A 25,978-nucleotide genomic window follows, 5' to 3' on the forward strand; every position below is an offset into this window, starting at 1 on the left:
CGCCACTGACTCTGCTGCAGTGTCCACTGTAGGAAGTTCATTCCTCCACTGGGGGGCAGTACAGATCAATGTCCTGGTTTTCATGATTCGTGGCTTGAGAACTGACGACTCGGACTCGAGAAGTCAATTCATTCAGACTTGGATATCGGAGATGAGGACTCACACTTATTCAAGAATATCTGATAATTTGTCATAAGATATTGATATATACGCGCAGTGGGTACTTTATTAGGTATTTATTAGACTTCTTTTTTAGATTTATTAAGTCTTCTGCTGCTGTAGCCTATCCACTTAGAGGTTTGACGTGTTGTGTGTTCCGAGATGCTCTTCTGCATACCACTGCAGTAATATATGGTTATTTGTGTTACTGTCACCTTCCTGTCAGCTTCGACCTGCCTGGACCTTCGCCACTGCAGCAATTGTGCAAGGCTTTGGATAAAGGCGCTATATAAATGCACACCATTTACCATTTATAATTCAAGTTAAAAGTTTGAGTGATCAGTTCCCTGCTCTACGATGCGTGGTCTGGCCTGCAGCACTCCCCCGATCCGTGATTGGATGGTCTGTTGTCCACTCACCGTGATCCCGTAACGCCCCTGCCCGCCCGGGACGCCCGGGATTCCGGGGTCTCCCCTCGACGAGTTGCAGCCGTCCCACCCCGGGAGACCCGGAGGACCCCCAGGCCCAGGGTACCCCTGCAGCATAGTACACAAGGGGGGGGGGGGGGTGATGTTGATTATTTTAAAGAGATGTGATCTTATGGGAATGTGCTCTTAAAGGGATGTGCTCTTAAAGGGATGTGATCTTGGACAGGAATCACTAAATTCAACACGATGTACTCACAGGGACGCCATCTAGTCCGGGAAAACCAGGAACGCCAGTCATGCCCTTAAAAACAGCGTACACACAGTAACATTGCAGTAATGAGATGGACCTGGACCCCAAGATACAAAACAGCACTCAAGACAACTCATAAAAAGCAAGGCTGTGTGAGGAGCTGGATCTGAGATGCTGGGGAAAGGACTGGATGAGATGGGATGGGTAAGAAGGGACTGTAACGTTTCTGAGTGATTAGTAAGATAATATTTACCACGTCCCCGACCTCCCCTTCTTCCCCAGGATCTCCAGCGTCACCTGATCTTCCCTTCTCTCCATGAGGCCCCTGGAGGCCTGGTGGGCCCCGGGGCCCCTGTGAGCCCCGGCGACCCAGGTGGCCTGGCCCACCCTAGAGAGAAGACAGTAAATGGTAAGGAGATTAAATTACGAATAGGAAAAAACAAATCAGACTACTATGATATAACTGAATTATGTACTGAACATTGACCACAAAGTAACCAGTTCCACAGACACGCATAAAATAATGTAGATTCTCCACACAAAACTCAAGTTTAGTTCAGGATTAAAACTGGTCACTGAGTCACTGAGCACTCTCATCTGTTGTTCTTTAATATGACCACAGGGGGGCGACAAAACACATAAAATGAAGCCAGAAACCCACAGGTGCCTTCTCAATTACATTATGGGCATTTGGCAGACGCTCTTATCCAGAGCGACATACAGTTGATTAAACTAAGCAGGACACAATCCTCCCCGGGAGCAGTGCAGGGTTAAGGGCCTTGCTCAAGGGCCCAACAGCTGTGCGGATCGTATTGTGGCTACACCGGGATTAGAACCACCGACCTTGTGTGTCCCAGTCATTTACCTTAACCACTATGCTACAGGCCGCCCTCTGGTAAATAATTACATGAGTCTGACAGCAGAGAGATGTCTTAAAATATTGCTACTGTAAAAGTGTCCCTCGCACAACATCTGTTCTTTGAAATTACGATCCGTCACCTGTACAGTCTTCCTGTTATACTCTCATATAACATCTGGTTCTGGACTTCTAGGTTTTGAAACAGCTGGTAGCTGGTTGAGCAGTTAGACCATGGTTTATAATCCCCGTGGATAATAAACCATGGCTCAAGCTCAAGCTATGTTTTGAAACCGCTGGTAGCTGGCTGGCAAGGGCAGTACTTTCCTGTGAAGACTACCACTGCTCTGACCCAAGCAGCAGTCGGTAGATAACGCCTGGCAGGTTGTTTGCAGCAGGGTCTGATAAGAAGAGAATTCCGGAGTTCCGGAGCTCAAGGTGACGGGGGTTGGGATTTGGGGGAGGTCAGGGTAACTCACATGGGATCCTTTGGCTGGAAAACACTGACACACAGAGCAGTCTCTCCCCCGACAAGGCTCCTGCAGCTGCCCCTGAAACAGCAACCAGCAGGCACTGTGACTGATACCTCACACACAACTTACACACACCTTACACAGGCACTGTGACTGATACCTCACACACACCTTACACACACCTTACACAGGCACTGTGACTGATACCTCACACACCCCTTACACACACCTTACACAGGCACTGTGACTGATACCTCACACACACCTTACACACACCTTACACAGGCACTGTGACTGATACCTCACACACACCTCACACACACCTTACACAGGCACTGTGACTGATACCTCACACACACCTTACACACACCTTACACAGGCACTGTGACTGATACCTCACACACCTTACACAGGCACTGTGACTGATACTGATACCTCACACACACCTTACACACACCTTACACAGGCACTGTGACTGATACCTCACACACACCTCACACACACCTTACACAAGCACTGTGACTGATACCTCACACACCTTACACACAGGTACTGTAACACACACCTCACATGCACAGGTAATCTAACACACACCTAACATACCTCACACACAGGTAGTCGAACACAGACCTCACACAGAGGTATTCTAACACACACCTCCTACAAAGAGTCACAGACTAGGCTGTGAATATATACGTAGTAGATTTCATTAAGTAGCAAAACAAATCCATATAATTACAAAAGGCAAAGCGCACAAACACAGGGCTACAATGCATTCTGATGCATGTATTTAATTAAGGCATGTTGACATGAACAATATGGAAAATATGGGTGATTATAAAATAAGGACTACAATTACGTCGTAATCTTCATGCCTTTGATGGCATGTAACATGGAATTCTGTTATTGTTAGAGAACTGCGGAATGAGGATTCTTTCCCTACAAAGCATAAATAGCTATTAACAGCTTTTCAAAAATATTTACATTTCCCTGGAACTGTGGACTGTGTTGTTGTTAAATATTATGACTGCAGGAGCAGAGTTATTCTCGAGGTCCAGCTCCCCTTCCACCTGCCACCTTTGCCTCCATTATCTGACCCTGTTGTGTCTCATTCCTCACTTTACTGCACAAGAATTTCTCAGAAACGCTGGCCGTTGGGGTACCGGTGTAATCATTATCAGGGCAGATCCGGCCGGGAGTCACTGGCTGTCTGGGAAGTGAGCTTGGAAATCGGGAGAACAGGAGTTTGACTGCAGCACTAACAGGGGCATGCAGAGACACCGACTGTATCTGTTCAGCAGTCTATCTAACCAGGCGAGTTGTGTTTGTCTCGACCTGCTCTTTCATACAAGAATCTGCTCACAAACAATAAACCACGTGAAATATCTAAACTGCTTATAACCCAATTCCATAATACATTACAGGTAAAAAATACAAAAAAACACTACATATTTAGAGAAATTCATTCATTTTCCCTTGAGATGTACCATCTCATTTTCGTGGGGGTCCTGACAATATTGGTTGTACTATTTGCAAACAACACATACCAGTGCTATAACTACTGACATTAATTGTCAATCTAAATGCAGTTACAGTACATCATGCAGTTGACGTGTCTCTGCTTTCCTCTTCGCTGATATATTTGTTTGCCTCTCAAAGATTCGGTAGTATGAACTCACCCCATTGGCCCTTTGTTGGCAGAGATAAAGAAGTACAAACCACCTGTGAGGAAATAAATGAACCAGTTACCCAATCAAATACTCCGGTCAACCAATGAATGAGATGTGTATGTGGTCAGACAACTTAAAAAAAGAAAGAGAGAGACAGAGAAAAAAGAAGAAGATATATATATATATATATATATACATAAAGAGAGAGCGAGCATGCAGACATGGTCAAGAGGTTCAGCTGTTGTTCAGACCAAATGTCACAATGGGGAGGAAGTGTGATTTAAGTGACTTTGACCATGTTGTTTGTTGCCAGACAGGGTGGTTTGAGTATCACAGGTAGTGCTGATCACAACAATCTCTAGAGTTTGCAGAGAATTGTGCGAAAAACAAAAAACAGTGAGCAGCAGTTCTGCAGGCAAAAACGCCTTGTTAATGAGAGAGGTCAGAGGAGAAGGGACAGACTGCAAGGTGACGGTAACACAAATAACCACACATCACAACAGTGGTATGCAGAAGAGCATCTCTGAACACACAACGCATCAAACTTCTAAGTGGATAGTCTAAAGTGGACAGACCTAAGTGTGTGTGCTGTGGTGGCCTCCGTAACCTCACACAGTGCACTTCTCTCTGTGTAAATTCAGGAAACTGGGAGATAAACAGTTTTATGGACACCTCCTGTCACTCAACTGTATCGGAATCCAAAACAACATAAAAATGAGAGACCTTTTGACATAAATGTACTAGGCTAACCCTGATATAGCAGCAGATTTGCCCAGATATAGTCTGGCTATCTCCCAATTAGCCTGAAAGCCTTTACTTTTTATCAACATGCAGATGGGTTGTCACCACAAATTTCCTTTCTACATAATCTATCCATTTGAACCCTTTAATTAAGGAGTGAGATCACAAATATGTAATTGCAATGTTCTTAACTGAACACTAATGCTGATGCAACAATCATTACTGCTAATGGAAAGCAATGAAGTTCTCGAACACTTGTGCTTACAGTGCACAGCTGTAATAAACTGGGGGAATTGGACTGGACATGTAATGTCTGCTTCCTCCATCTGCATCTCTTTACCATCTTTTGAGTGGGACTTATGAAGAATTCACATGGTTGCCATGGGGATGAGACTGAGTGACAACATGTGAATCTTTAACACTGTTTATCTCCCAGTTTCCTGAATTTACAGAGAGAGGTGCACTGCCGGAGGATACAGAGACCACCATTGCACAGCACACATACATGTGCAGTCTATCTGTATACAAGTGAATGGGGGATACTCGACTCCTTAACCGGTTTGAACTGGTTCTCAAAATACCAATTAACTAACTTTTAACTGAAGCAGGTAATTCCCCAAGTTTATTTTTTCACACCAGCTATGCGCTGTAAGCACAACTGCAGAAGCCAATACATTTTTAAGCGCATTTAGACCACAGAATCCGTGCGTATTAAACAACCTTTACATATTCAGCAGGCCCTGGTTTGCCACAGAGATAGTGAAATGTAAAAGAAAAATATATGCGACAGTTATCCACCCCTGTATAAAATTCAGAAAGATAATTAGCTGCCGACCGCTGTGAATTACTCACCAAATCAATTGCTTAATTGTTAATAACGCGAAATGAATTAAAACAGGATGAGAGAAATATGGAGTTTGGAGGACAGTTTGTACTGTAATGTGCTATCTGCTTATTAATTCAACCAAGCTTCTGTTTTATCGACCGTGTTTAATTAAGCGCCCTCCTTAATTAAACCGCAGAAGTTTCTTTGCGTAAATGTCCGGTTTGGTTCGAGGTGATTAATTTTCCTGTGTAAATGTATATTTGGGAAGTTAAATTTCGCACGGCGCGTAGTCAGTTGCTGATTGGACGAGATGGAGGACTGCTCTCACCACAGGGTCAGGTAACACCAGCTGACCCCGGCAACGTTCCTCTTCGCTCGTGACATTAAAGGGGTTTCCCGTTCGCCCTCCGCAGGCCACGCCTCTTTTCCTCTCCTGTCGGTACTGCTGGAAAATGGAGTCCAAATGCACTTTGTCCTCAGTTCAGTTAAATGGTTGGCATTTATATAGCGCCTTTATCCAAAGCGCTGTAAGATTGATGCTTCTCATACACACACTCACAGCGATTGGCTGCTATGCAAGGCGCCCACCAGCTCATCAGGAGCATTTGGGGGTTAGGTGTCTTGCTCAGGGACACTTCGACACAGCTCGGGCGGGGGATCGAACCGGCAACCCTCCGACTGCCAGACAACTGCCCATACTGCCTGAGCCATCTCGCAGTTCAGTTCAGTTCAAACCAAGTGTATTTGCATTGCATCCATTTTTTAACGGAGACACTGTCACAGAGACGCTTTACAGAAGAAACAGAAGGACGCACACACAGACACACACACACACACACACACACACACACACATGCAAGCATGCATGCAAAACACACTCGCACGCACTCACACATCCACAAAAGCATACACTCAAGCACACAAACCATGGATGCTCACAAAACTGTGACCAGACTTGAAATCAGGCAGTCTTTTAGAACGGGTGACAGCGGAGCATAGAGATGTGACTGTAAAACTCTCAAACCCCAGGTCTGGTCTGAGTGATACTAAAAAAACTAAATAGTATATGATCTATAATGTTGCTGTTTTAAGTCATATTTTAATGAAAATAGTTGCCTGAAAAAACAGTCATGCCATTATCTTTTTAATAATGGCATGACTGCAGTCCATCTAAATAAATCTGCCAAACATAAAAAGGCAAACTCAATCAACCAATCAATCAACTCAATTGGTGATTACAACAGGTACAGTATATGCAGCATTACAAGACAAAGCGACAGTTAAGCAATAACTGTACCCAGGGATGCTGTGCTGTTCTCAGTGGTCACACAGAAAGATGCCTGACTGATTCTCCTTACAGCCGGGGTGCACAACAAGGGCCGATCCTTTTCAGGATTTTGTGCCAACTTCAGGCCTTAATTATTTAATTGACTCAATCATATCTTATCTGATGTGTATGAGTACCGGCTACAGCTGCAGGCTGCAAGTGTATTCTACTGATTTTACTGTGCTCAAGTAGACTTGAACCAGGGTAATTCATAGAGCTGTCAGCAAATTGAAAACAAGGCAATTGGTTGGAACAAAAACCAATACGCAGACCAGTCCTCGGGAACTAGAATTGCACACACGTGCCTTACAGCCATTCAACATAACCACCCAGTGATATGGCACATTTATAGCTGAATTCATATTATTTAAGTGATGGTGAACACACTAAAACAACTTTGAATTATAGAATAGAGATGGAAACAATGGCAGATGGTATAGAATCATATAGAATGGTGTAGAATTGTACATATTGTCTTGACAATTCAAACAGCAATGGCAAATATTGTAGCTAAACTTAAGAACCTGTTCCCAATCAAACTTCCTTCATTGCCTCTGTAGTTAAAATACCATTGGCAGAGCTTGTCACACACACTTCATGCAGATGTAATGAATACACATTCTTTCCCCCTGAACTTTCTAAAACAGTTTAAATGATTTAAAGTTAAGAAGAGCAACATTGGAGTACTCAGAAGGCTCACCTTAGGGCTTGTGAGAAGGTCCTGCTGCTTGCGCGCCGGTCTGGTTTTTGGTTTGGTAAATATTCGCCGCGCTCAACTGTCGGAGAGATGCTGTAAGCGCCGCCTTTTCCTTTTTTTTATAAACACAGAACTCCCAATGCCCTTGCACGGAGCTTCCCCCGGGCCCTTCCCCTGGGCCCTTACCCCGAGCGTCGGCCCCACTCCCACAGTGTCCCCGAGCGCGCCGCTGTGGTGAGGAATCTTGGGTGGTCCCGTGAGGAGGAAAGGTTGTGTTTCTGCGGACGGGTGAGATGACACACGCACGCTGTCCGACCAGGCTGCTGTCTGTGGCTCTGATTCTGGTCCTGGCTGCTTTCACACTGGAGGCGAAAGTAAGTGTTGTGTAGCTTTTCTCACCTGTCACGGTCAGAAGACGTGTATAATGTCCTGCAGCTGGGCCTGGTCAACCTGGCGGCACGCCTGTATGCGTTTTGTGTCTCTCTTTTTGATTGCTATTAGGGTGGTTAACACATGGTCTATAGTACATGCATGGTCAGCTCATGTGTATGTGTGCGAGTACAAATTCTCAAGTTGTCTCAAATTTATGTGCTGTCTCTGAGTGTGTGTGTGTGTGTGTGTGTGTGAGTGTATATTTGCATGCATTTTGTACTTTCACAGATACTATACTGTACTGTCAGTGTATATTCATGCTTATATTCCATTTGTGTAGTTGCTGCACCTATGTATATGTACCAATAATGTATTTCTGCTAATTCTTCTGATACAATCAGTGTGCATGTATGTGTGGAAAATGTGTGTATCTGCACTCATTCTGTATGTCAGTTGATATGCATGCCTGTATGCATGCAGTCAGTCTAAATGACTGGATATATGCAGTGAACATGTGTACATGTGTTTATGTATGTGGTTAGGGTACAAATATACTGCATATATCAGGGGTCAGTGAATGTTGTTTTTTATGGGGCGGCCTGTAGCATATTGGTTAAGGTACATGACTGGGACACCCAAGGTCGGCAGTTTGATCCCCGGTGCAGCCACAATGAGATCTGTACAGCCATTAACCCTTGCTCCAGCGGAGGATTGTCTCCTGCTTAGTCTAATCAACTGTACGTCACTCTGGATAAGAGCATCTGCCATATGCAAATGTAATGTTGATGTTTATACCATTTTCATGCTTGTATTGTTATAGCATGCAAAGTAAGAGGGCAAATATACACAAATATGGAAAAAGAGCAAAATATGAATGACCAAACAAATACTAAGAATGAAAGAAAGCAAAACAATAGAAAAGGAAATGAGGTCAGATTATTAATTGAAAAATGACAGGTGGTCATGGGAGGGCAGATTTGTGGCATAGCAAGAGGGCCTCACAGTGCAGTAAGGGTGAGCCTGACAGTGCAGTAAAAGTGGGCCTTGAGGTTCAGTAAGAGTGGGCCTCATGGTGCTGTCAGAATGGGCCTCACAGTGCAGTAAGAGTTGGACTCACAGTGAAGTAAGACTGGGCTTCACAGTGCAGTAAGAGTGAGACTCAAAGTGTTGTAAGAGTGGGCCTCACAGTGCAGTACCAGAGGTCCTCCTGGTGCAGTAACGGAATGGCTGGTTGACAGTGCAGCAGGAGTCTGTACGGTAGATCCAGGGCTCTGTAGATGGTCAGAGTGTTTCTGGGAAGTCGTCAGGATGCTTCGGGGAAGTCGTCAGGATGTCAGGGTATGCCGTAGAGGCACCCCAGCTTGCGATGAGCCTGTTTATTTCACCCCCAAACAAAAAGTCATAAGATTTAGTGCCAGACCTACAGATTGTTAACATTCCAGGCCACACGTTTGTAAGATGATGACCTTTAAGCCCATAAAGTGCTTTTGCATAAGCCAGAGGGGCCAGATTGTACAGTACACTTTGTTTAAATTTAGGGTCTGGACTGGAGAGTACAGTGCAGGTCAAACTCACCTAACAGAACCCACATTCATTCCATCACCAACCACACACTGCACACTTCTCACCACAAACCACACACCACACCACACACACACCGCACACCACACAACGCACACACACACACACCGCACAACACACACTGCCAACCACACACCGCACACCACACACACCACACACCACACACACACACACACCACACTCCACACACCACATACCACTCAATGCACACTTCATAGCAGTCTATATTCTATAAAAGCTGTTAAGAAAAGATTTAGGTTTTATTGGAGTTTGTAACATTCAACTCCATTCAAGAGCGTTACTGAAGATGAGTGTTAGTATTAGAAATACCCTGACGTATCTATTAATACCGTATAGTACTGCCGTATTAATCGTTAAATGGTTGGCATTTATATAGCGCCTTTATCCAAAGCGCTGTACAATTGATGCTTCTCCATTCACACATACACTCACACACCGATGGCGATCGGCTGCCATGCAAGTCGCCGACCAGCTCGTCAGGAGCATTTGGGGGTTAGGTGTCTTGGTCAGGGAGACTTCGACACAGCCCGGGCGGGGATCGAACCGGCAACCCTCCGACTGCCAGACGACTGCTCTTACTGCCTGAGCCATATCGCCCCAGTAGTTGTTGTGCCATCCTGTGTGGTGTTTGTGTTTTAAACACTCATTCCTGGGGAGAAGGACACTGGAGGCCGGTATGAACTGATAAAGCACCTCTGCTCCCAGGGCACAGCTGTGGAATATTGTGTGCTTATTATCCTGAAATTCCGGCTGGATATAGGCTTAGACTTCCCATTTGGCCTGGGAAACACAGATTTATTTTTTCTTCATTGTGTGAAATAATTAATTAATTGTAACTTGTGTGAGAAAGCATCTTGGTGCTGGGTGGGTTGAGGGTGCCCTCGGTCTGTCCTTGACAGTTTTGCTGTCTGTCTGTTCCAGGAATGCGTGTGCAATGGGAAGTCCAGGTGCCACTGCGGCGGAGTAAAAGGAAACAAAGTGAGCAGTCCAGAGTCCATCCAGAGTGCATTTCTGACCTCCCTCACCCACTTCTCTGTCCCTCTCACCCATTTCCCCTTCTCTGACCCCCCCTCTGTTTATAATGCAGAATGACTTTGGCACGACTTTTCCGGATGTTTCTGGACGATTTAACTCAGTGTTCTTACGACCTCAATTCAGAGATATTCACTCAGATAGAAAGACAAGAAGCATTTCTCAGTGCCAGACAAATCCAGACCTTGGTCTTTTGCTTCATTTTCACTTCTCTGGATCACACAACCATAAAGACAGTGATGCCTTCGGATGATGATTTGCCATAATCCCTGGAGAAACCACAGGTCCTAAAGACTAGCAAGTCCCTTCCCTGTGTAATCGGCAGCCATATTAGGTGTCCTTCCCATAATTCCTCTTTTCCCCACAGGGAGAGAAAGGGTACTCAGGGATTGAAGGACCGCTTGGGTTGAATGGGTTTCCGGGAATGGAGGGACGAGCTGGACCAGTAGGCCCAAAGGTGACTTATTCTGTTTTTCCACATGGGATCCATATGGCTGCTGGTAGGTGCTTGCACTGGTTTGACTGGGGTAGAGTATATATGAAGATCAGTTCACAGATTTTATTGTTGTTTTTGTTTAACAGGGTTCCAAGGGTCTTCCTGGTGCTCTAGGAGGCAAAGGAAAACGGGTGAGTGCTGACCATTTTGCACGGGCATTCGTGTGTGTTTGTATGTGTGTGTGCTTGTGTGTGTCTGTGTGCATATGTGTGCGGAGCTGGAAAAGGCCCCTTCAACTATCATCCATCTCTCTACCTGCCTAGATCTAGGCACTCACCGTTTCCTTGCCTTAAAGACAGGAAGGTCAGTCATGGATTTGTTCCCATGCCCCAACCAAAAAAATTACTTGTGGGTGACTCCATCATCAAAGGTGTAAGGGGCAAGATGCTAAAAACCTATGCCACTGTCCCTCAAATTTAATCAGAAAACTCATCAGTAGACAGTATCATTGTGCATGTGGGTACTGGGTGCTAATGAAATCCCCAAACAGCAATCTGATTGGCTAAAACATTACATTACATTACATGGCATATAGCAGACGCTCTTATCCAGAGCGATGTACAACGAAGTGCAGATCAAACACAAGTACAAGTGCGAAGAGGACCTGAGGGGACAGTACAGTTCCAAGTCCTAGTGTAAACATACAGATATAATCGGAACCCTTAAAGAATACATTAACTTCCAAACTAGCATACTACAGTTGGCAGCTAGAATACCCTGAGTACAACAATACAATAGCTCATACAAAAAACAACAATATCTATACAACTATATAAGAGCCATTACAGACTATGGCATATATAAGGCTAATCATGGTGGTGAGTTAGGGAGGGAAAGGTGTAGCCTGAAGAGATGAGTCTTCAGTCTGCACTTGAAAGAGGACATGCCGAGTCTCAGTCCTCATTTCGGACCCAATACCTACTTTGGCTGTGGAACTGGCAGTCACTGCAGACTACCGGCCCCTAAACACATACCTACCGTTGTCGTGTTCCAATCATGAAGTGACAACTTCAACCTTTTTTGGCAACACAGACACTGGTTCAGTGCTGATGGCCAAAACAAGGCTGGGACAAAAATGCTCATATACAGTCAGGTCCATAAATATTGGGACATCGACACAATTCTCCTCTTTTTGGCTCTATACACCACCACAATGGATTTGAAATGAAACGAACAAGATATGCTTTAACTGCAGACTTTCAGCTTTAATTTGAGGGTATTTACATCCAAATCAGGGGAACGGTGTAGGAATTACAACAGTTTGTATATGTGCCTCCCACTTTTTAAGGGACCAAAAGTAATGGGACAATTGGCTGCTCAGCTGTTCCATGGCCAGGTGTGTGTTATTCCCTCATTATCTCATTTACAAGAAGCAGATAAAATGTCTAGAGTTCATTTCAAGTGTGCTATTTGCATTTGGAATCTGTTGCTGTCAACTCTCAATATGAGATCCAAAGAGTTGTCACTATCAGTGAAGCAAGCCATCATTAGGCTGAAAAATCAAAACAAACCCATCAAAGCGATAGCAAAAACATTAGGTGTGGCCAAATCAACTGTTTGGAACATTCTTAAAAAGAAAGAACGCACCGGTGAGCTCAGCAACACCAAAAGACCCAGAAGACTACGGAAAACAACTGTGGTGGATGACAGAAGAATTCTTTCCCTGGTGAAGAAAAACCCCTTCACAACAGTTGGCCAGATCCAGAACACTCTCCAGGAGGTAGGTGTATGTGTGTCAAAGTCAACAATCAAGAGAAGACTTCACCAGAGTAAATACAGAGGGTTCACCACAAGATGTAAACCATTGCTGAGCCTCAAAAACAGGAAGACCAGATTGGAGTTTGCCAAACAACATCTAAAAAAGCCTTTAGAGTTCTGGAACAATATCCTATGGACAGATGAGACAAAGATCAACTTGTACCAGAATGATGGGAAGAGAAGAGTATGGAGAAGGAAAGGAACTGCTCATGATCCAAAACATACCACCTCATCAGTGAAGCATGGTGGTGGTAATGTCATGGTGTGGGCATGTACGGCTGCCAATGGAACTGGTTCCCTTGTATTTATTGATGATGTGACTGCTGACAAAAGCAGCAGGATGATTTCTGAAGTGTTTCGGGCAATATTATCTGCTCATATTCAGCCAAATGCTTCAGAACTCATTGGACGGCACGTCACAGTGCAGATGGACAATGACCCGAAGCATACTGTGAAAGCAACCAAAGAGTTTTTTAAGGCAAAGAAGTGGAATGTTATGCAATGGCCAAGTCAATCACCTGACCTGAATCCGATTGAACATGCATTTCACTTGCTGAAGACAAAACTGAAGGGAAATGCCCCAAGAACAAGCAGGAACTGAAGACAGTTGCAGTAGAGGCCTGGCAGAGCATCACCAGGGATGAAACCCAGCGTCTGGTGATGTCTATGCGTTCCAGACTTCAGGCTGTAATTGACTGCAAAGGATTTGCAACCAAGTATTAAAAAGTGAAAGTTTGATTTATGATTGTTAGTTTGTCCCATTACTTTTGGTCCCTTAAAAAGTGGGAGGCACATATACAAACTGTTGTAATTCCTACACCGTTCACCTGATTTGGATGTAAATAAACAGGGCGGCCTGTAGCGTAGTGGTCAAGGTAATTGACTGGGACCGGCAAGGTTGGTGGTTCGAATCCCAGTGTAGCCACAATAAGATCTGCACAGCCGTTGGGCCCTTGAGCAAGGCCCTTAACCCTGCATTGCTCCAGGGGAGGGTTGTCCCCTGCTCAGTCTAATCAACTGTACGTCGCTCTGGATAAGAGCGTCTGCCAAATGCCAATAATGTAATGTAATGTAATGTAAATATCCTCAAATTAAAGCTGAAAGTCTGCTGTTAAAGCACATCTTGTTTGTTTCATTTCAAATCCATTGTGGTGGTGTATAGAGCCAAAAAGATGAAAATTGTGTCGATGTCCCAATATTTATGGACCTGACTGTACCTACATTTCAGCATTGCCCACTCATACACTCCACCCCCCGGAGCCTCTCACTCCAGCTCTCCTGCAAGGGAGGAAAATGTAAGCAGAGGCCGCAAGGTCAACAACCTTGCACAGAATAAACACAACCAGGATGGGACTGATATAAGCCCATCCATTAGCCAGTGTGCCCCCTCCTCCCCCCCGGGAACAATATCTTGATTACTGAGAATCAAACTGGAAGAGATGGATGAAATCCATCTGCAACAGTCCAGCCTTTCAAGTGCAAGCCTCAACCCATCTGTCCCCTGCATTGATGCTCTCAGCTCTAAAGGCCAGTTTATGGCCGAGTAAGCGTCACTCATAACTCATCGCTATTTAGCTGATGCTTTTATCCAAAGCGACTAGCAGTTGATTAGACTAAGAAGGGGGACAATCCCCTTTGGGGCAATGTGAGGTTGCTCAAGAGCCCAACAGCTGCATGGATCTTATGGTGGCTACATAAACTGGACTTAACAGGACACCTATCCAAGCCCCGGAAGACCACCTGGACACATTGCAGCCCATTGAGGAACATTGAACTGACACACCACAGGGTGACACACTGCAGGAATGATGCGAGGAACGGAGGAACTCATCACAGCCATGAAATGTGAAATGTGCTGAAAAAATAAACTTGCCTTGCCTTGCATGTGTGTGTGTGTACTTGTGATTGTGTTGGGTGTGTGTGTGTGTGTATGTGTGTGTGTGTGGGTAATAATTGTATTTCTCTTGATTTCACAGGGCTCTTTGGGGACACCAGGATTTACTGGAGCTCCAGGGTTGCCAGTGAGTGAACACATTAATCCCCACAAACCCCCCTCTCCCTGCCTGTATCCTGGGCTGTATTGACATGTCTGTCTGTGCAGGGCACACCAGGGCACATGGGAGAGATGGGACTTCCTGGTTACTCAGGATGCAATGGGACAAAGGTATACTAATGACAGCTTTGTTGTGTTCATTGCTTTGTACCAAACCACAACACACACATACACACACACACAAACGCGCACACACATACACACACATGCATGCATTGCACACACACACACACACACACACACATACTTCCACACCGCACACATACACACACACACACACATGCACACAAATATGCACACACACACATGCTCACGCACATACATGCATTGCACGCACACACAGACACATACATGGCTGTCTGTCTCTGCCACCACAAACTCATATACTGAATGTGCCTCCCTTCTCAAACATGCCATCCCACATGTCTATCTCCAGGGTGAAAAAGGCTATCCTGGTATCCCAGGTTACCCTGGACCAGATGGACCAATGGTAAGACACTTTCCCCTCATTTGTCACTGTCCGGCTGTCAGTCAGCTCTGACATTCAGCAGCCCATTCTATAGCTGTGTTTATTGGTCAGACCGTGCTGAAATTCAACTGTCATTAACTGTCATCATTAAATGTCAAATGTCATCCTGTCAGGCCTGGCTGTTAAGCTGTCAGTCATCCCTGTCAGTGATAACTCAAAGTGTTGGTATGTCAGTCATATATCAGTCACCCCTGATTTAGTTGAGCCTCTTTGGGTGTTGTCCTGACTTCCTGGTCTTCCTGTTCCCTTTATCCGTGCGGTTCCACTTCTGTTATTGGCTCCTTGGGTCATGCATGTGTTTTTAGTTATGCTATTGAAGTAAGTTTGTATCTGAGACTGGTCACAGACAAAAACATAAATGTTCCAAAACATAAATGAATAAAAAATAATAATAAGATTGTGTGGCCATGGGATGCATGGCCATTAGATTAAAAAACCTGGCCGGGACAGGGGTTGCAAATTAGCCATGGCTAGAAACCTGTATGCATGGAATCTACTTTGTATTTTATATATAAAGCAATGTTGTATGCATTTGTCCCTGTTAAATAAACAAATTAAGAATTAAGGAAGTGGCCCTAAAGAACTGCATAGACTGTGCCTCTAGTTATTGTGTCTTCAGTTGGAGAGAGACAAACTACTGGTGTTTCTTCTTTCTTTTAAAGGGTGTTCAAGGAGCTCCTGGACTGAAGGTATGTCTGTGTTTGTATACGCATATTTTTGGTTTTGTCTGTGTGTGTGTGTGAGGGAGAGAGGACAATGGAGAGAGATAGAGATGCATACACTCAATGAGCACTTTATTAGGCATTTATTAGACTCATTTTCACTTCTACTGCTGTAGCCTATCCAAATCTCCTCTGAAGGCGTTTCTGTCTGCAGAACTCTTTGCAAATTCTATAGACCAGTGCATGTGAAAATCCCAGGAGATCAGCAGTTTCTGAAATACTCAAACCACCCTGGCTGCCACCAGAAATCATTCCACGGTCAAAGTCACTTAGGTCACATTTTTCCCCATTCCGATGGTTGATGTGAACATTAACTGAAGCCATACAATTGGCCGATTAGATAGTCGCATTAATAAGTAGGTGTAATAAAGTAAAAATGTTCCTAATAAAGTGCTCGGTGAGTGTATGTCCATGTATCTGCTGTGTTGACCACTTAATGTTGACCTGTTGATTTCTCCAACAGGGTGACTCATCTTTGCCCCCCTATGGATATAAAGGGCAACACGGACCGCAAGGAAGACCGGGCATTCCCGTCAGTAAACCAGCCGACCAATGACATCCCTGCAGTGTATAAGACAGAGCAGTTTAATTATCAGGAAGACCGGTTTCATTTACCCATGAGCAGGCCAAACTCCAAGATGTTTGCACCATATTACAAACTAAAGCTCAGAAACTGTAGTTAAATCCCTGTAGTTTACGTCTACGCTATGCTGGTGGATCGTGTCATTTTTTAATTATAATTCTTCATGTTTTTATCCCTCTTCTATGGCTTCTGTTTGATAGACATGATTGGCATGAAATCTGTGAATATGCTGCTGTTAACAACTTTGTTACAGACAGGGTTGTGCACTCAAAATTCTGTGGTCACGCAATATTTGCCTGATATAGTATAATACCGGGTCCGTTTTACCATAGGCGGCTGGTCTAATGATTTTACTTTCATGCCAATGCAGGTCGCTGTCCAATTTGATATATTCTAATGTAACGTTAAACTTGCATTTTATATGCCAATGCATTTTATATGGCGTGGGAGAATCGTGGTGGTGAAATTAACGTGTCCATTTTTCGCTGAAAGCAGGGAATTTTCGCTTTCAATATCCGATGGATAAATAGCCTAATGATAATGTTTTACTTTATTTATTTTTTATGTAGATAGCGCGTAGTGACTGCTTGCTTGTACGACTGTAGCTTGTGGATTTAATTGTTATATTTAACAGTGTAACAGCGTATTATAATATTTCGTGCAACATTCGTGCAATGATGTATTGCTTTGTTTAATAGTGGAAAGCTACGTTCAGTTTTCTGGTAGCGTGTCAACGAACACGGATCTTCTGTGAACCTTAAGAAACGACACAACGTTGCAATAAGCCATAAGTCAACCAACAGCTACCGAAATGATTTGATAACTCTAATACTGTAGCATTCAATTCCCTATGGTGTTTGAATTTTAAACCCCTTGTTTTCTTGCTGGAACTACTGAAGCTAGTCGATTGCTAGTTTAGAATCGCAATAATACGTCTGCTGAAGAACGTGCATTATTTTTGAACTGAGCTCATAATTTCACCATCATAAAAAATATCGGTTATCGGTTATCAATTTCTTGTAACCGGTCACAGATCACTTTCGGTTCACACCCCAAGTGTGCGCGTGTGTGTGTTTTGTCAGTAGCATTGAATGTAAGCACTGCTCAGAAGAGGCCTGCTGAATTGGACTATCCTGTTTGTTCACTGTACACATCTGCCTGTAGGGGGCGATCTGCTGCGTATGGCATTGTGTAATCTCTGTTTGTGTCTCAGGGTCAGCCGGGGTTTTCTGGGGAGATAGGCCCACCTGGGTCTCCAGGGACTATCGGTACATCGGTAAATATGCTGGTCACATTACCTGTGTGATATTACCTGTGTGATTATTATGTACATTGTGTACATTCTGTATTTGATACATTACATTACATTGTTGGCATTTGGCAGACGCTCTTATCCAGAGCGACGTACAGTTGATTAGACTAAGCAGGAGACAATCCTCCCCTGGATACAACATTCTCTGTATGATATATTATAGTCAATGTGAATTGTATGTGGCCCTGTATATAGCATTAGCATGTGTGTCTTATATACAGTGAATCCGGAAAGTATTCACAGCGCTTCACTTTTTCATGTACATGTGATTTCTTAGTTTTTTATTTTGAATAAATTTGCAAAAATTTCAAAAAAACTTCTTTCATGTTGTCATTATGGGGTGTTGTGTGTAGAATTTTGAGGAAAAAAAAGAATTTATTCCATTTTGGAATAAGGCTGTAACATAACAAAATGTGGGAAAAGTGAAGCGCTGTGAATACTTTCCGGATGCACTGTACATGGGGTATGTGTTTCTGGATGTAGCAGTAGCATTAGCATGGTAGCAAATTCTCTGTGTAATATAACTTACTGTTTTACTGTATTTAGTTCACTTTTATGGACAAACTGAAGTTGTTTTGATGGTCGTGAGTTACCTGCTAATGTGAGGCAATGTGTCTGCAGGGAGCTGGGGGTCTTCCTGGTCTGCTAGGGGAGAAGGTAACAGGAAAAAAAAAAGCTACACTTATTTGTGGTGTGCGTGAATGTGTGTGGGTGATTGTGTGTGGGTGTACGCGTGCTTGTGTGTGTTTGTCTATGTGTATGTTTGTGTGTGTGTCTGAGTGTGTGTGTGCGTGAATGTGTGTAGGTATGTATTTGTCTCACTTTTGTCTCATGCATTTCATGTATGTTTGTGTGTGTGTGTTTGTCTGTGTGTGTGTGTGTGTGTGTGTGTTTGTCTCACTTCTCTGTCTCCATTGCAGGGAAGGGAAGGCCGGAGCTCTGGTATCCCTGGCCCCAGAGGGCAGAAGGTGAGGTTTGCACATATTTGAGAGTATTTCATAGGTTCCAATACCTCAGTAAAGTGTAGAGTTATTTTAATCCAAACCAATTACTGACCCAGGTCTGCCTAGGAGACCGGAGGTTTTCATGCACTCCTCATCCGTAGAGCTGCCCATTCAGGTGCAGAGTATGGTTCAATCTCGCTCTCCATTTCAGGGTGATCGAGGTCCCCCCGGTATTCCAGGGCCAAAAGGAATTAAGCTGTACGCCACAGCACCCAAGGATCTGAAGGTGAGGCCTCCTGCTGCTGAGGGTGGGGAGTACAGCGGAAGTAAAGCCTGTGTCCAAATCAGCATACTTGCCTACTATAAAGTATACAAGTTACATGCAAGTTGTATATAATTATTAGAATTTGATTATACTCAATAGTAGGCAAGTAAGCTGATTCAGATATAGTGGGAAAGTAAAAGTCCTCACGAGGGGGTGTCTCTTGGGGCCCAGGTGATCACTGGACTGTCTCGTGGCAGAGGGTGGGGTGGTGGGGTGGGGAGTGGACCAGAGGTTTGGGGAGGGGGAAGGGGGTGTCCCTTGGGACTCATGTGATCTCTGGACTCTTATTGCAGGGGGACTCAGGCCAAAAGGGTGAAAAGGGCTGTGTTGGAACCCCAGTAAGTACACTCTAATATTCACATACTGAGCATGCTAAGCTGTTTTGCCCATAGTTGATATAATACACATCTCTAGGTGACTTCTACATACCTGTGTCTGTCTCTGTGTGTCTCTGTGTGTGCTGAAAATTAGGTCTACTCATCTGCCTGTATGTTGTATGTTGTTGTGTGTCTAGTGTACAGGTGTCAAACTCCAGTCCTGGAGGGACGCAGTATCTTCTGGTTTTCTGGATGTTCTTGGCACCAGTGGTTCATTTAAATCTTTGAACGGCTAAAGAATCCAAACACCTTGTTCTCAAGGCCTTAATTGGCATAATTGAAAGGAAACCAAAAAAACACGCTCACCTTGCTGCCCCCTGAGAATTTTGTTTGCCACCTGTGGTCTAGTGGTATTTCTGACCATTCCTCTGTCTGTAGCAGTGCACTCATGTGTCTGTCTGTCTGTCTGTCCCCAACGTGCTCAGGGTCGTGCTGGAGACTCAACGCTGACGGCAGTGAAAGGTGACCGAGGGGATCCTGGTGGTGAGGTACGACTCGGTCAGATAAATGCAGTGTTTTTATATCAGTTCTGTAGCTTCAGGTCAACGTTTTCACAAGGTTTTTCTTTTCAGGGGAAACCTGGCAAAGATGGCAACATTGGACTGCCTGGATTTCAGGTGGAAAAAAATGCCAACTATCAACCCCCAATTTTCCATCCATCCATTATTTTAACCTGCTTATTCTGAACAGAGTCGCAGGGGGGCTGGAGTCTATCCCAGCGTACATTGGGCGAAAGGCAGGAATACACCCTGGACAGGTCGCCAGTCCATCGCAGGGCACACACACCATTCACTCACACACTCATACCCATGGGCAATTTAGACTCTCCAATCAGCCTAACCTGCATGTCTTTGGATTGTGGGAGGAAGCTGGAGTACCCAGAGGGAACCTACGTGCATACGGGGAGAACATACAAACTCCACACAGAGAGGCCCTGGCTAACCGGGATTCAAACCCAGGACCTCCTGGCTGTGAGGCGGCTGCACTGCACCGACCCCCAATTTTGTCTCTCAAATGTCAGCCTCCAACCAAATCAATCACATGTCAAGGGCCCTTCTGCTCAACCACATATGGATCATCAACAGATTCAATCTCATCACAACTAATCCACCAATTAAAACCCATGAACTGTACTTTCAGCACACTTGTCCCTGGTTATGGTTTTGCACTTTGTTGTATGTCGCTATGTTACATTTAATGTCTGTAATGTAACATAATGTAACATGACAGTTACCCAAAAATTCAGCCACACACATACCTAGCCACATCTCAACCACTACAAGCTCCCACCAGATAAAAAAAAAAAGGAGAATCACCCGCAAATTCTACCACATCTCAACCACATGCCAGCAATGAGTGATGAGTACTGCTCAGATCTGAGTCAGTTAGAGCTGTAGGGTGATGATCTCTGATCATACCTGCACTGATCTGTGTGTCTTCTGCAGGGTATAAAAGGGCACAGGGGAATTCCGGGTGCCCTGGGGACCCCAGGGTCAAAGGTCAGAGGTCTTCTTCATGATGCATTAGTTTGATAATCCTTTTAATTGTGACCATTGTGATTGTGAGTGTGTGTGTGTGTGTGTGTGTGTGTGTGTGTGTGTGTGTGTGTGTGTGTGTGTGTGACGCCCTGTTTTTTACTTTTTCTAGGGAGAGAAAGGTGCAACAGGCCCCACAGGCCCTCCAGGGTTGGTGAGTTCTTTTTCTTCTTCATTTCTTTTTTCATAACAGTAGTAGTAGCAGCAGCAGTAGTTTTTGTAGTAGTCGTAATATTTTCAACCTTTAATTATATTCAAATACTGTATGCCATTATGACCCTGGGCCCCACACATACTCTGAGGTACATGAGTGTACGCTCAACGGATACATCGAAGATTTTAACTTACCGCAGAGAGGCCTGATAGTAGGGCTTCTCCACCCAGTTGAAAAAAAAACAAAACAGCTCAAGCTAGGTTTTGAAACAGCTGGTCGCTGGTTGACCCATTCAGGTCAGCCCCCAGCTTGACATAGCTTGACCAGCTCAAGCTATGCCTTGAAACAGCAGGTAGCTATCTGACAAGTTCAATTTTCAAGCTGGTCAAGCTGGCATAGCTGTATTTTACAGCAGGGCAGTCGGTGGGGTGGAGATGACGTACATTATCTAGGCAAGAGAAGATTTGTCTTCATGCGGTTACCAGTGGTGTCTCCTGCTGGTAAGATAAAAAGTAGAATGGAATAGAGCTTTCTGCGCTGTTTATCAGTTTCAGCACTTCTCCATAATCGTACCTCGCTTTGTCTAGTCTCGCTCCTTGTTGTGTCTAATCACTCCAATGTCACTGCTTTTAGTAGCAGAGTTATGCGCTTCTTTTAGAGATAGTCAGCTATATCCTTGGTAAATGAGGGCTGCAGCATTAGTTGCTTCGTCAGCTCTGTGGTTCCCTTGTGTCTCTTCAGTTTAAACCTTATGTGTGTGCATGGAGCTTACAGGCCTCCACTAATGCAGAAACTTGTGCCCTGTTAGCTCTTTCTACACCATAGGCTTCCAGCTCCTCTGAGCCCATATACTACCGAAATCATATACCGCATCATCGAATGCATAGTGTATAGTAGTAATAGCTTTTCTTATCTTTAATTTACATGCTCCAGTGAGAGCTAGCAGCCCAGCAGTCTGTGCATCGCTATGCATTTTGGTTATGGTTACGTAAATAAGTAAATAGGACTTGATTTATTTACATATTATTTACATTCAAAATAATAATTTAGGTTAAATAGCTTGAGTATCAAGTTCAAGATTAAGTTGCCATGGCCCTACTGGACTGCTTGGCCCCCTCAACCCTGCTTTCAGGTGTAGTTTTATGTTGTATTTCGAATTAAATGGCGCTGTAGGAAAATAAAGATTTAGGATTGTTCTTGTGCATGGAACCTTTAAGATACAGGGGTATTTCTGCCTTTGAGAGTGAGTCAGCCATGGGCAGAGTGTTTGATTTCGACTGCAGTGTATAGTTTGAAGTTTTTAAGACAAAATACAGACAAATCATGTTTAAAAGACGCTTTTTGTTTGACAAAAAATAGCTCATGAATTTGGAATGATTCAATTTATTTTCTTTCAATAATTAATTTAATTTTGTAACAAGAAAAGTCTTGGCATAGGAGTCCACTACCATTACACCACATAATTGAATCCCACACGGACCATCTGATTTTAAGGTATTTTAGATGATCAGCTGATGCTAACAGAAGTCCTGTTCCCACACACAGGTGGAATGGCCTGAGGAGTTAATCAAAGGGCGTCAGGGATTACCTGGCCCTCCCGGACCCAAAGGCCCACCTGGCCTCCCAGGTAAGGTTGGTGTTCATCACCCAGTCCGTCCTTATGTCACTCAGCTCACTCAGCGTCTGTATCAGTGTAATCAGTGTCTGTAACCTGCTTCCCCGTTTTTATTTCAGGTGAAGATGGTTTACCTGGACCTCAGGGAGCCCCAGGTAATGACCCTGATTTGACCTTCAACCTGTCATCCGACACCACACACTAACACACACACACCACACACACTGACACACATACACACCTTTCGCTCTCTCACACACACACACGCACACTCTCTCTCTCTCTCTCACACACACACACACACACACACACACACACACACAGTCTCTCTCACTCTCTCTCTCACACCCACACACACACACACAGACTCATACACACACACACTGACACACACACACCATACACACAGACACACACACTCACACACACACACACACACACACACACCGCACACTGACATACACACACCTTACACACAGACACATGCTCACCACACACTGACATACACACACCATACACACAGACACATACACACACACACTCCCTCTCTCTCTCTCTCTCTTTCTCCCCAGGTGGAAGGTTCTCCCCGGGGGCTCCAGGTTATCCGGGCCCCCCAGGTCTCATCGGCCCGAAGGGAGAGAAGGGTGATTCAGATGGTTACATCCCAGGACCCCCCGGCCCAGATGGACTAATGGGGTTCCCTGGTCTCCCTGGTGACCCAGGCCCCCCAGGACCCAGTACAGGTAGCCCAAATCATGCCTGTTTAAGTGTCCCTACATCCCAGACTCCTGACTGTGTAAGTGCTCCAGTCTCTGCTGGTTTTTTAATTTCCTTTTAATCGGCAGCCATTTTAGGCCACGGTGTGCTGACAGGAGTCTAGTCAGTCAATGATTGAATCAAGCACTTACAGTGCAGGGACACATCAATAACCAGCAGACACAGTGGCCCTCCAGGCTTTGAGTTTGAGATCCCTGCGTGAAATGTTCTTATTCTTATTCTGTGCGTAGGTGAACCGGAAGGCTCTCTGGGACCTCGAGGGCTGAAGGGACAGAAGGGAGTTCTGGGGGAACCAGGAGCAACGGGTCGGCCCGGAATAACAGGTGCGTACCGCTGTTTCTCTCATGGTCAAGCTGGAGTGCTGTATTTTGGACCTCCCTCCCTCCTCCTCCTGCCCCTTCTTTGGCCCCTTTGCTGCTGGATGTGGGTCCTTGTTCTTTGTTTATTTTTCTTTCTTTGTTTCACTGTTACTTTGTACACTTTGTACACCAGCATATGTTATAAATAAATATATTTTTGCATTGTTATACCTTTGTTCTGTTCTGCAATGGATTGGCAGCTTGTCCAGGGAGTATTCCTGCCTCTCACCCCAATGCATGCTGGGATACCATTCAGTACCCCGCATGACCATGACCAGGAATAAGCGTGTTAGATAATGGATGGATGGGTGGATACGCCTTGGATTTTCTAGTGTGCTGGTCTCTTTTCACTTTTTCTTTCATTTTGTGCTTTGTTCTGATTGGTGTGTTCTGTCCTCTGCAGGGGACAACGGCGTGTCCTGCCTCTGTCCAGGGAATGGAACCGAACACCCAGGCCTCCCTGGGCCTCCCGGTCAGCCAGGACACCCTGGTAACACCTCACTAACATTCTAACACTCTAATCTGTGATGAGAGACAGGAAATGATGCGTACTTGTTCAGGACAGGAAGTGTTTACAGCAGAGGAGGGAAATCCTGGGCCATGACTGAAACAGCCTGCTCGCCTACTACTGAGTAATACATCTTGTATCCTCAACAGTAGGCAAGTAAGCTTCGGACAAGGCCCCGACAAACCACACGATTCTTTTTTTTTTAATATATATATAATTTTTATCCAATTTTTTTCCCTTTTTCTCCCAATTTGGTAGCCAATGGCTTTTGGCAGGACCGAGAATCGAACCCCGGTCCCCGGTGTGCAACTGCAGCGAACTGCAACCGCGAGTCTGCTGCATCTTAGCCTGTTGCGCCACCGCGGCTCTTCAAACCACACGATTCTGATATGTTATTGTTATACAAGCTCTTCACATCACCTGCTTTCTTGTGTCTACATTAGGTTCTAATTGTGATCTGATACTCCTATATCTGTTTTGCCCAGGTTTGGATGGATATCCTGGTCAGAAAGGAGATACAGGTGCCAAAGGACTCACAGGTCCCTCAGGTGTCCCGGTGAGTTCACGCATGCTACCAGCAGGTCAGGCTGTCGGTCTCTATGGTGGATTAGCTTTGCCTGTGTCTTTGGCAATGATGTGATATCTATGGTGATTCCTTGGATCTATGATGTCCCTATGCTGGCTTTGACTGCAGGGCCTGGATGGCAGACCAGGTCCTCCAGGCTACACAGGGCAGAAGGGGGAAGGAGGCATCGGTCTTCGGCCAGCGGAGAAAGGTGACAGAGGTTCAGCTGGATCCCCCGGGAGACCCGGGCAACAGGGAGCGCAGGGGCGTCGTGGACTCCCTGGGCCCCGGGGCCAATGGGGTCCCAAGGGCGATTCGGTTGGTCCCTCTCCTGTATTGTTGTATCTGAAGTGCAAGACAGGCATTGAACTCAACTGTCAATTGTTTGATCATCACAATTGCATCCATCAAACATCTTTCATTAAATATGTGGTTGACTAGTCAGACGCTTCACGATACTACAACCATTATTTCACAAGGAATTGCTTTTGTTAACACCCAATGAAAATTGTGCCTGTGATTTATAGTTCTCCTCAAGTTAACTTGCACACTGGTGGTGAGGATTGGATTGCAAAAGTCCTGCCTCTATATCAGTGCTAAACTAGGTATATAGTGATGATTGGTTATGTATTATGATCTAATGCAGTGACATTGCAGTGACTGGCTGCATTTTTGAGGCATAGAGTGGTCATTGGTTGATGTAATCATGACATGGATGTGATTCGCTGCTGATGTCTTAGTATGGGCTGCAAGGCTTGAAGGGGGATCGGGGCCTTCTGGGGTCGCCTGGTCGTCAAGGAAACCAAGGACTAGCAGGAGTACCCGGGCTGCCAGGTTTTGGGCTACCCGGTTTTCCAGGACAGAAGGGCAATCAAGGGGTCGAGGGAGCCCAGGGCATACCTGGAGAACCAGGTAAGAGTGTGAGGCAGCAGC

The 25,978-nt window shown here is 44.9% G+C and overlaps 2 protein-coding genes across 2 annotated transcripts in view; one reads left to right on the forward strand and one right to left on the reverse strand.

Annotated features, from left to right (window-relative positions):
- LOC133128914 (collagen alpha-4(IV) chain-like) overlaps positions 1 to 7,460 on the reverse strand; it is a 36,008-nt gene extending 28,548 nt beyond the window's left edge. The window contains exons 1-7 of the mRNA XM_061242722.1: positions 7,431 to 7,460; positions 5,732 to 5,848; positions 3,846 to 3,888; positions 2,173 to 2,244; positions 1,091 to 1,225; positions 844 to 888; positions 579 to 695 (exon numbers count right to left, since the gene is read on the reverse strand). Coding sequence (XP_061098706.1) covers positions 579 to 695; positions 844 to 888; positions 1,091 to 1,225; positions 2,173 to 2,244; positions 3,846 to 3,888; positions 5,732 to 5,787 — 468 coding nt within the window. The 5' untranslated portion in view covers positions 5,788 to 5,848; positions 7,431 to 7,460. The remainder of the gene's footprint in view (positions 1 to 578; positions 696 to 843; positions 889 to 1,090; positions 1,226 to 2,172; positions 2,245 to 3,845; positions 3,889 to 5,731; positions 5,849 to 7,430) is intronic.
- Positions 7,461 to 7,693: 233 nt separating this feature from the next.
- LOC133128915 (collagen alpha-5(IV) chain-like) overlaps positions 7,694 to 25,978 on the forward strand; it is a 35,225-nt gene continuing 16,940 nt past the window's right edge. The window contains exons 1-22 of the mRNA XM_061242723.1: positions 7,694 to 7,801; positions 10,323 to 10,379; positions 10,801 to 10,890; positions 11,016 to 11,060; positions 14,664 to 14,708; positions 14,789 to 14,851; positions 15,177 to 15,230; positions 15,932 to 15,958; positions 16,455 to 16,523; positions 17,788 to 17,850; positions 18,508 to 18,543; positions 18,807 to 18,854; positions 19,042 to 19,116; positions 19,449 to 19,493; positions 19,958 to 20,020; positions 22,956 to 22,991; positions 23,471 to 23,579; positions 23,844 to 23,936; positions 24,376 to 24,462; positions 24,966 to 25,036; positions 25,175 to 25,363; positions 25,786 to 25,957. Of these exons, the coding sequence (XP_061098707.1) occupies positions 7,721 to 7,801; positions 10,323 to 10,379; positions 10,801 to 10,890; positions 11,016 to 11,060; positions 14,664 to 14,708; positions 14,789 to 14,851; positions 15,177 to 15,230; positions 15,932 to 15,958; positions 16,455 to 16,523; positions 17,788 to 17,850; positions 18,508 to 18,543; positions 18,807 to 18,854; positions 19,042 to 19,116; positions 19,449 to 19,493; positions 19,958 to 20,020; positions 22,956 to 22,991; positions 23,471 to 23,579; positions 23,844 to 23,936; positions 24,376 to 24,462; positions 24,966 to 25,036; positions 25,175 to 25,363; positions 25,786 to 25,957 (1,618 nt within the window). The 5' untranslated portion in view covers positions 7,694 to 7,720. The remainder of the gene's footprint in view (positions 7,802 to 10,322; positions 10,380 to 10,800; positions 10,891 to 11,015; positions 11,061 to 14,663; positions 14,709 to 14,788; positions 14,852 to 15,176; positions 15,231 to 15,931; positions 15,959 to 16,454; positions 16,524 to 17,787; positions 17,851 to 18,507; positions 18,544 to 18,806; positions 18,855 to 19,041; positions 19,117 to 19,448; positions 19,494 to 19,957; positions 20,021 to 22,955; positions 22,992 to 23,470; positions 23,580 to 23,843; positions 23,937 to 24,375; positions 24,463 to 24,965; positions 25,037 to 25,174; positions 25,364 to 25,785; positions 25,958 to 25,978) is intronic.

Source organism: Conger conger, chromosome 5 (assembly GCF_963514075.1).
Source record: "Conger conger chromosome 5, fConCon1.1, whole genome shotgun sequence".
NCBI lineage: Eukaryota > Metazoa > Chordata > Actinopteri > Anguilliformes > Congridae > Conger > Conger conger.